Source organism: Psammomys obesus, unplaced genomic scaffold (genome assembly GCF_907164565.1).
Source record: "Psammomys obesus unplaced genomic scaffold, mPsaObe1.curated_primary_1811, whole genome shotgun sequence".
Lineage (NCBI taxonomy): Eukaryota > Metazoa > Chordata > Mammalia > Rodentia > Muridae > Psammomys > Psammomys obesus.
In genome coordinates this window covers 1870835-1880658 of record NW_026594216.1, presented here as the reverse complement: position 1 = coordinate 1880658, position 9824 = coordinate 1870835, and the positions used below count along the sequence as shown (strand labels likewise).

Below are 9824 nucleotides of genomic sequence, written 5' to 3'. Positions count from 1 at the left end.
CTATCACAGGAACGAACTAGAGAGCTGAGGGCTGCAGCCCAAGGTCTGCTGCACCTGACTCCTTGATTACAGGCTGCCCAAGGTCTCTGAACACTGTAGAGAGTATCTGAGCAGGCTCTCCTGGCAAGATGGAACAAAACACACCTAGTGTGTCTTGGCACGGTGCTTTGTAGCAGGGATGGATAGGAGGCAGCTTGGGGGCTCAGTGAGATCGGTCTGAGGCTCCACACAGACCGGGTTGGGCCTCTACTTTCAGGAGAGCTATTAGAGCTGGCTCAGCATTTCCAAGCTGCCCCTCCTCCCCTTGTGCATTTCATGCAGGGTTTGCGAGGCCTCTGGCCCACATCTGGGCTCTCTGCTCTGCTGCATAGCCTGTTCTGGATGTCCTTGTCCTCTTACAAGTAGTTTCTGTGTGAACCAGCAAGGAGGATGTTCCCTGGGAAAAAGGGTCACATTTCTGAAGACAAGGAGTGACAGGCTCTCCTGTGAGAAGACAGGAGGGGACTGGGCATAGAGGGCACAGAATGAGAGCCCTAAGGCCAGGCTGACTCATGTCCCTGTTCCATGGACTAGCAGGAGGAAGCTACCTAACTGCTCTGGACTACCTCTTTGCTGATAACTAGGCATGGTCAGACAGATCCTAGGGTTATTTTATGACTATTAGGGTGTAAAACATCCCCCTCTCATGCAGTCTCCCCTTCTTCACAGGAAATTGAAGAATTCACTTTCCAGAGAGCTTGCTCTAGAGCCCACAGGGAGAGGCTGTTCATGGAGTAGAACTAAGAGGTCCAGTGGGGACATGGCCTTGAGCTCCTTTCTGCCTTCTCCTCCCTCACAGGGCCTGGAGCAGATCCCTGCCTGTGCAGCTGCTTCTCCCAGACCCGTGCTCACAAAGATAACCACTAAAATGGACACGTGGGGCGAACTGTTAGGGCCTGGACAGGACAAAAGGTGGGAGTGAGAACTCGTTTCTCTTGTAGTATGTGTGTGTGTGTGGGGGGTGTGTGCTCAGTAGCAGCCACTCCCCTGCTGCCCTGGCACCAGCTTCTCTTTCTCTATCCTTTTTCATTCCTCTTCCTGTCTCCAAGGTCTCACCTGCCCATTTTTTTCTCCCTGATCCCTGTCCCATTCTTGCCTTTTTAAAGCCCCAGCTTCTTCTTTTCCTTCAACAAAGTGGCCTCCTGAAGTGACTGTCCCCAAGGCTTGCCTGACCGTCCTGTCTGACAGTGGCTGTGCTGTGCTGAGAAGCCAGTGGATCCGCTCTTATCCTCTCTAGAGGCTGGCTCTGCACCACCAACACGTGCGTCACAGAGACATATGCTATCTGCAGTATTCCCCAGGGAGGTCCCTGCATGGCCCTCTCTAGTTCCCATAAAGCTTGAGTCACACTTGCTTTGGCTGTCATGCGTACCAGCTCCCACCATTGCCTCTAAGGACGGCCCGGAGGCCCTAACAGTGCCTGGTTCATAAGGATTCTAGAGGACTAAGAAGGATACCCCCCCGAGGAGGCACCTTCGCAAGGTCTCTAGAACATGAAGGGCACCCTTTGTGGCTGGGATCTTGTCCATTCCACTGTGTTACTGAGATTTTCAAGTTAATGAAAATCAGGTCTAAAACAATATATCAGTACAATGATTATCTCAAACTAGGGAAGCTTTTCTCACCTTCAGGTACATTTTAAACCAACCAACATAAAATATGTTTAAAAAATAAAGATCTGAGTGAGTTGATGGTACCTCCTAAGAGAGACAGGCATGGTGCCCCATGCTCTTAATCTCAGCACTTAGGAGCTGAGGCAGGAAAACTGAAGCTAATTCACAGCCAGCCTTGATTACACACACAGAGTTCCAAGGCCAGCCTCTGAAGCCACCTCAAAAAAGAAAAAGAAAAACAAAACAAAACAAAAAACCAGAACATGTGTTACTCAAGAATTAGGGGAAAGGTTTTTAAGGCTTTGTAAAGAGAAATGGGTTCCATCAATTGTCATAAATTACAGGTCCACATGAACAACAGAGATGATTATAAATCGCAGTTCCTTCAGGATCTTACTCACCCCCAGGACAGTGCTGAAGAGAAAGAAAACGGCATCTTGGTTATAAGCCTTTGCATTCGTGCTGGGGAGAGTCAAAGGTGGCATGAGGGAAGAAGGGGAGAGGGGAAAGGCGGGCTGTGTAGGAAGGAGGTTGGAAAGGGCACCTGGACACGGAAGCAGCTGTACTACACGGGTGATCCGTGTGTACTTCTTCTTTTGTGAATTTTCTCAAAGTCTAATATATCAAAATAAAAAACTGAGAAAGAAGAGACACATTTATCATGTGATTCAGGACACGCGCGTGCGCGCGCGCGCGCACACACACACACACATACACACACACTTCAATACACCTAATTGAAGTAAATTTCATCAGAAAGACTTATCTTGCATGCATGAACATATTTACACTATCTTGTTCTCTAGCTCTTCGTTTTTCATGTATTCACAATATAAGAGATAATTTTCCCCTCAGTACACATTTGTCAAGGTCCCAGGCCTTCTGAATTGTCATCACTGGGCAGTGCTGCTGACATCTAGACTAGGTAGAGAACTCTCGGTAGAGAACAGCAGCCCTACCGCGGAAAGGGAGCGGGGCCACTAACAAGAGGCAGGCAAGCCCAGCCCAGCCTTCCGCTTTTGGCGGCCAGCCAAGCTCAGGCTGCCTTGGCTCAATTTCTGCTGGGGCGGGCCTGGCCCATTCCTGGACTTCGGGATTGGTCGAGTTGGGGGTGGGGAAGGGCGGTCTGAAGACCAGTCCCTCCGTTGCTGGCAGCCCTCGGGAAAGTCGGAAAGTCGGAAAGTCGAGGCCGGATCGACACTGAGCCCTCTCAGACCACGACACCATGCCCATGACCCTGGGTTACTGGGACATCCGTGGAGTGAGTGAGGGGTCCGAACGCTGGGTAGGACTTGGAGGAGGGGCAAAGACGCACGCAGTGGACGAGTTTGAGGAGGAGGAGGTTGTCTTGCAGGGGTGCGTGTGCGTGTGCGTGTGTGTCCAGATGCTCGTGACCATGCATGGCCAGGAATGAGGACTCATCTGGAGTGGGTGAAGAACCTCACCATCTCTAGTCTTCTCTCACAGCTGGCCCATGCCATCCGCCTGCTCCTGGAGTACACGGACTCAAGCTATGAGGAGAAGAGATACTCCATGGGGGACGGTGACTGCATCTTTCCTAGTCAGATCCCTGTCCACTCCTGTCCACTGGTGCCCAGCCACCCGCGCCCAGCCACCCCACTGCTCAGCTCACCTTCTTGTTGGATATAGACTATGCCCCTTCCAGAGCCCTTAGGCGTGGTTTAATTTACCAACGGAAGATACTAAGGAAAGATTTGAGAGGCCTCCGTATTTATAACTGGATTCCATTTCCTTGGCAATTGGCTAAATCCGTTGTAAGCTTTAGCGATGAAGGAGCCCACCGCCCTTACAAACATCTTCATCTCTGAAACCTTGCAGTGTGCTTGCCTGGGTCAGCTTGAGGGTCTACTGCCTCAGAGAGCTTTGTCTTTGACTCCTCGGGAGGGTCTTGGGAAAGGGGTCCTTTGATTTCACACTATCTTGTCCACCACAGCTCCTGACTTTGACCAAAGCCAATGGTTGAATGAGAAATTCAAGCTGGGCCTGGACTTCCCTAATGTAGGTGCAGGGAAGGGGAGGTTTGGAGAAGGTGATGGTCCCCTAGTTAACACAGATGAGAAGGTCTGGGATTAGTCCTTGTGCTTTTATGTGCTCATTCCTGGTTGTACATACCATCGTTCTGGGATGGGCTGTATTCCAGCTCTTCCATTCAGTGGGCAGCGTCTTCACAGAAGGTTTTCTCTGCCACGCACACTGAGTGCCAGGCCCCACGTCTGTCATCACCCAAGGAGGGAATTCTGGGACCTCGTATCCCATCTGACCATCCCTGCTTGTCCTCCCAGCTGCCCTACTTAATTGACGGGTCACACAAGATCACCCAGAGCAACGCCATCCTGCGCTACCTTGGCCGCAAGCACAACCTGTGTGAGTGGGGCTGGCTGCAGGGTGGGGGATGGTGGCCACCCCCCTTGGGCTTAGCCGGGGTGGCATGTTGAGAGTGTGTCTGTGCTGTGTTTGTCCAAGGTGGAGAGACAGAGGAGGAGAGGATCCGTGTGGATATTCTGGAGAATCAGCTTATAGACAACCGCATGGTGCTGGCGAGGCTTTGCTATAATGCTGACTTTGTGAGTCCTATTCAGGCCTGGATGAGGTGGGGGAGCCAGAGCCTGTACCCTTGTCTTCTCGTCTGCTCTGCGTCTTTAACATCTCAGCTTCCTGGTGTCGCTCACCTATAAATGGTGTTCTGAACTGCCAGCTGAGTCACGGTGGCACAGTTTGGAGGCAGAGACAGAACGACTAAGGTTAAGGCCTTCCTGGTTACATAGCCAGATACTGTCTCAAAATAAAAAAACACCAAAATAAAACCAACCCCTCCATGCACACACACACACACACACACACACACATACACACACACACACTATCTGCCAACAGAGTAACCCTCAAACCTCAGAGTCTTGTCAAATGAAACTCCCAATGAACTGCACTGCTTTTAACAACCAGAGTAAAAGTTCCACAGTCAAGCATCAGTATCTGGGGAGTAAAGACTGTGTTTAGAATATCTCAGCTCTGACTGTCCAATCCTGCCCTGGGTTATGCCTTCCATTCGGCTTCAATCAGTACTGCTTCTATAGTACACATTCAAAGCATGAGAAAAGGTAATGCAACCCGGAAACAGAAGGGAGCCATCGCCTGGGGACTCCTCCCAACCAGATTTCCAGAGCCATGTTCAGATGCTCATAGTCTTATGTCCATGTTCCCAATAGGCAATTCATGGCCGATCAACCCTCCCCTCCCCTGGTTTCCTTCTCCCCTCTCAAATTCCCTTCACCTTTTGTGAAATTGCACCACAGTCCTGCCCTTCAGCTTTTTTTCCCCACAGTGCCTTGCTTCTTTGACTCACATAACAAGTGAGTGCACAGCCTGCTCACACAGTCCTGAGCGTGGCCCATAAGAATTGTTCTGAACATCTGTGGTGAGTCTCAGGGACAGTGTGTTCCTGGGTGGCATCTTATCACCTCTGATGTAGGATCTGATACCTGTAGGACTCTAATCAATAGTGACATAATAAATCAAAGTCTGGATTAACCCAGGCCCCTTCTTGGTCACAGTGTTTTCTGCTGTAGGAGAAGCTGAAGCCAGGGTACCTGGAGCAACTCCCTGGGATGATGAGACTCTACTCTGAGTTCCTGGGCAAGCAGCCATGGTTTGCAGGGGACAAGGTAAAGGGGAGGGGATGGGAAGGAGGAGTTGCCATCCTTCTCAGGTTACCAGATTCCAGCACCTTCACCCTCTGCTTCCTGCAGATCACCTTTGTGGATTTCATTGCTTATGATGTGCTTGAGAGAAACCAGTTATTTGAACCCAAGTGTCTGGAAGCATTCCCAAACCTGAAGGACTTCATAGCTCGCTTTGAGGTGATGCTCTGAATCCCTTTTCTTCTTTGATGGCCATTCTCGCCCCCTCCACCTCCGCCATTTGCTTGATAGGTCCTTAGTTCTGGAACTAAAACTAAAAACAGCAAAAACATCATTTACTGAATGCTTGCTTTCCTGCAGGACATGCTCAGCATCCTTATCTAATGGGTAAAACTTATCATTACAACTAACATACAGGGCAGATTGAATTATGAGTCTCATTGGATAGATAAGGGAACGGACCACAGAGGGTAAGTCACTGATTAGCAGAGGTTGTGCCCAGCTCCCCATGAGTGTCTGGCTTCTAAGGCCATCAGGCCTTGTGCTGTCTGGCTCACTCAGTCCAGAATGCTGCAGAAAAGGCAGAACTTGGCCATAGTGTGTACGCCACAGGCATTAAGAGGAGGGGGCAAGGCAGGATTTGTGTGAAATAGCCACGTGTAAACAATACTCACACTCGATCTTTGGAACGTGCCAAACCCCAGGGATGTTTTTGGTGCCAGATTTAAGAGTGTATGCTGGCCCTGTTCAAGGTTTTAGCCTAAAGCGTTGTACGGTGTGGGGGCCTTTCTTCCCTTTCTTTTCCTCTCTTGTCTCCATGACGCCATTTCTACAATGTATTCATATACTTATTTTCACTCCAATTCACTGGCCTTCTCCTCTGTGAGGCTCAATGTCAGGCCCAAAGAGACATGGAAAGAACTCCATTCAGAGACTGAGCTTAGCAGAGAGCAGTGGGCATAGCAGGCGTAGTATCACCTGGGTGCTGGGGGTTGTGGCTCAGCCCTCAGTGCACATGCTGGTCATGCCCCTGTCCCCAGAGTCTACTTCATACCCACAGAATATTCTCTCAGAGACTTGGGGACTGCAGGCATTAGCATAGCAGGTTTGTAGCCTGGAATCTTCCCCCTATATCAAGCAGTACATCTTCTCAGCTAGTTTCACCAGCTCTGCTTCTGGCAATGACACAGTGGCCTTGGAGTGTACCAGAGCTGGCTGTGGCCATGGGAGGGAAGGATGGAGGAGCTGAGAGCCTGCAGCCTGCTGCACCTGACTCCTTGGTTAGAGTCCGCTCAAGGTCTCTGAACACTGTGGAGAGTATATGAGCAGGCTCTCCTGGCAAGATGGAACAAAACGCTCCTAGTGTCTCTTGGCACGGTGCTTTGTAGCAGGGCTGATAGGAGACAGCTTGGGGGCTCAGTGAGATCGGTCTGAGGCTCCACACAGACCAGGTTGGGCCTCTACCTTCAGGAGAGCTATTAGAGCTGGCTCAGGATTTCCAAGCTGCCCCTCCTCCCCTTGTGCATTTCGTGTAAGGTTTGCCAGGCCACTGGCTCAGGGGTGGGCTCTCTGTTCGGCTGCACTGGCCTGTTCTAGATGTCCTTGTCCTCTTACAAGTAGTTTCTGTGTGAACCAGCAAAAACAAGTTCCCTGTAAGAAAGGATCATGTCTGTCAAGGCAAGCAGTGACAAGCTCTCTTGTGGGAAGACTGGAGGGAAGAGGGCACAGAATGGGAGCCCTAGGTTCAGGCTGACTCCTGTTCCTGTTCCATGGACTAGCTGTGTGAGCAGGAGGAAGCTACCCAATCGCTCAGGAGCTCAGCCTCTTTGCTGACATGTAGGCACAGTGAGCCTGATCTTGGAGGATCAACTGAGTTTTCTGAGCATATCATAGTTTATTGTGGGTACAAAGCCTGGAGCACAGTCTTTATAGGAAACTGAAGAGTTCCCTCTCTAGACCTCGAGTCCTAGAGCCTACAGGAAAAGCTGTTTCTAGAGAGGGATTGCTGAGTCCAGCGAAGCCACTGATTTGAGCCCCTGCTCTTTCCTCACTCACAGGGCCTGAAGAAGATCTCTGACTACATGAAGACCAGTCGCTTCCTCCCAAGACCTGTGTTCACAAAGATGGCCATTTGGGGCAGCAAGTAGGGCCTTGACAGGGTGGAATGTATGATAAAGATTTCAGATCTCCTTGGTTTGCCAGTAGCCCACGGAAGCAATCAGAACCTCTGCAGCCCCAGAGCCTCTTTTCCTCCTTCCTTCTTTCCATCCTGTTGCAGCAGATCCCAAGCTTCACCTGCTCTTTTTTTTTTCTTTTCCAATCTTTGCCCCACACAGGCTCTTTAAAGCCTCCAGTGACCACTTTCCATTAGCAAAGTAGCCTTCTAAAGCTAAAGCACCCGTTACAGGCTCCTGTGTCTAGATACTTGGTTCCCAACTGCTATTTTGGGAAATTGTGGGCTTTCTGGCAGGTGGTGTCTAGAGATAGTAGATTGCTAGGATCATAGACTTTGGCCACTGTAGCCAAGCCCCTCTTGTGCTTGCTCTGTTCCCTGAGAAGATCTGAACAAGGTGTGCCATGACATCAGCACTTATCACTACATCTATGACTCAGTCCTGCCACCTGCCTTCCCTGCCACTTTGAACTGTATCTCCTGAGCCATGAACCAGAATAAACCATTCCCCACCTAGGTTTGTTTGTTTGGTATTCCGTCACACCAACCAACAACTTGTGAGAAACTTGATTTTAAGGGATTCGAAACCCCCTGTCGATGACCTTCCATACTGAAGGCTGTCACTTTGATCCTTCTGAGGTCTTTAAGTCAAAATCCAGTGGGGCGATCTGTCATGTGGTCCTTCACAGCCTTTTATAGACATTGTTAGCATAAAACGTTGTCCTCTCACATTCCTCCTTCACGGCTCTTTATTTGCATCACGGACTCCTGAAGCGATTTGAAACTACACCAAAGAGAAGGCTCTAGGAGCTTCCAGATCTCAGTGATTCGCAGCTAGGGTTCCAGAATGAGCTGGTTTATGGGTTCAGGCCAGGCTCGGCTGGGAGAACATGGCTACTCAGCAAAGACCACTTATCCAAAAACAGTATATCCAGAAAGATAACTTGCAAAACTCATCAAGGATTGAATGGGCATTTCCTGTAAGTGAATATCCAAGCAGCACCATTAACTAGCAGAGTCACTGGGGACATGGGAATATCCCAGCACAGGCCCTCTCGAATGGCTAGGATCCAACAGGCTGACAATAGCTGGTAATTTATGAAGGAATGGAACTTGTGTATTGCTGGGTGTGTAAACACTTTGGAATGCTGACAATATCAGCTAGTGTTGGACAGTTGGTGACCTCTCACCCAGGACTGTCTCCCAACAAGAATGAGCGCTTTTGTCTTCCAAAAGCCATTAAAGACTTTTGAGAGAATGTGGGAAACAGCTCAGTTTTCAGTTCCATCAGCAGAAAATGAGTAACTAAAATGTAGTTTATTACCATAAAGCCATTATCGTATAATGAAACGGTATATTATAATTTAATATAGGGATGATTCTCTACATCACAGTGTGAATGAGTCTTGGTGACATAATGTTGACTAATGTTGATAACGATTCGGACATGCCGAAATTGCATTCTTCATCATTCCCCTGTAAATGGGAAGCATGATTGGGTCAAATGCTTTGACTTTGGCAGGGTCATTTACTGACAGAAACTTGTTGGAGTGCTAAGGATTATTCCTTATCCAGATTTAGATGGTAACTACATGAAGAATACAGATATCAGACTTACAGATATATGCTTAAGAGGTACACCTTCATTGCATGTGAGTTACACATCGGTGGCAAACATGCATTATTGCATAACCTTGCTGGTCACATGTATTCTGTGCTTCTGTCCATAGATGCCCATGACAAAATGGCATGTATTTCGATATCTTCTTGTTCACTAGTGTGTTAACCTAGAAAATGCTCTGAACATCAAGGCATGGTGATGCATGCCTGTAATCTTAGCGCTCAGGGAGGCAGAGGCAGATGGATCCCTGTGAGTTTGAGGCTAGCCTGGTCTACAAAGCAAGTCCAGGACAGCCAAGGCAACACAGAGAAACCCCGTCTCAAAACACCAAAAGAAAAAGAAAAGAAAAAATGCCCTAAACATAGCAGGAACTTGAACGACTGTTTAGCGACATCACTTCAGATTCTCTTGACTTTTAATAATGTCTGATTTAATCAGGTAAGTCTCATGTGCACAGATGTTCTTGCTGGGATCAGTGTGGCTTGAGTCCCAGGACCCTAGCTAGGGGCAGCGAGGGAATAAAGAAAGAACAGACACATACAGAGCAGCTGGGATTGGGTGGAGTTCTACCAACACTACAACCTGGATCCTCAGTGTGTTTTTCAGGTAGAACACAGGGGTTGGGGGTGAGCTATTCTATGTGAGGGGTCTCTGTAATCAAGCTGCCTCAGGCTGTGAACGCCCAGGAGGAGGAGGACGCTGCGGTTGGTCAAGTGTTC

General features: G+C 49.1%; 1 protein-coding gene across 2 annotated transcripts; it reads left to right on the top strand.

Moving 5' to 3' along the window:
* The first annotated feature begins 2792 nt into the window (after positions 1 to 2792).
* Positions 2793 to 8000, top strand: LOC129684852 (glutathione S-transferase Mu 7). Of its 2 annotated transcripts, XM_055618087.1 has the most exons (8): positions 2793 to 2913; positions 3120 to 3195; positions 3607 to 3671; positions 3956 to 4037; positions 4137 to 4237; positions 5240 to 5335; positions 5420 to 5530; positions 7369 to 8000. In XM_055618087.1, exons 1-8 carry the CDS (start codon positions 2878 to 2880, stop codon positions 7456 to 7458), a joined length of 657 nt encoding a protein of 218 aa, XP_055474062.1. In that variant the 5' UTR covers positions 2793 to 2877; the 3' UTR covers positions 7459 to 8000. The 2 variants fall into 2 exon arrangements, with proteins under 2 accessions (XP_055474062.1, XP_055474063.1); XM_055618088.1 differs by lacking the exons at positions 2793 to 2913; positions 3607 to 3671 and having other exon boundaries at positions 3126 to 3195.
* Positions 8001 to 9824: the final 1824 nt, after the last annotated feature.

Bases quoted from the DNA above. Each gene is read 5' to 3' on its own strand.
- LOC129684852 (XM_055618087.1), top strand. From the start codon at position 2,878: ATGCCCATGACCCTGGGTTACTGGGACATCCGTGGA. The intron at 4,038-4,136 runs GTGAGTGGGGCT...TGTTTGTCCAAG, and splicing joins TGGCCGCAAGCACAACCTGT to GTGGAGAGACAGAGGAGGAG. The intron at 4,238-5,239 runs GTGAGTCCTATT...TTTCTGCTGTAG, and splicing joins TTTGCTATAATGCTGACTTT to GAGAAGCTGAAGCCAGGGTA.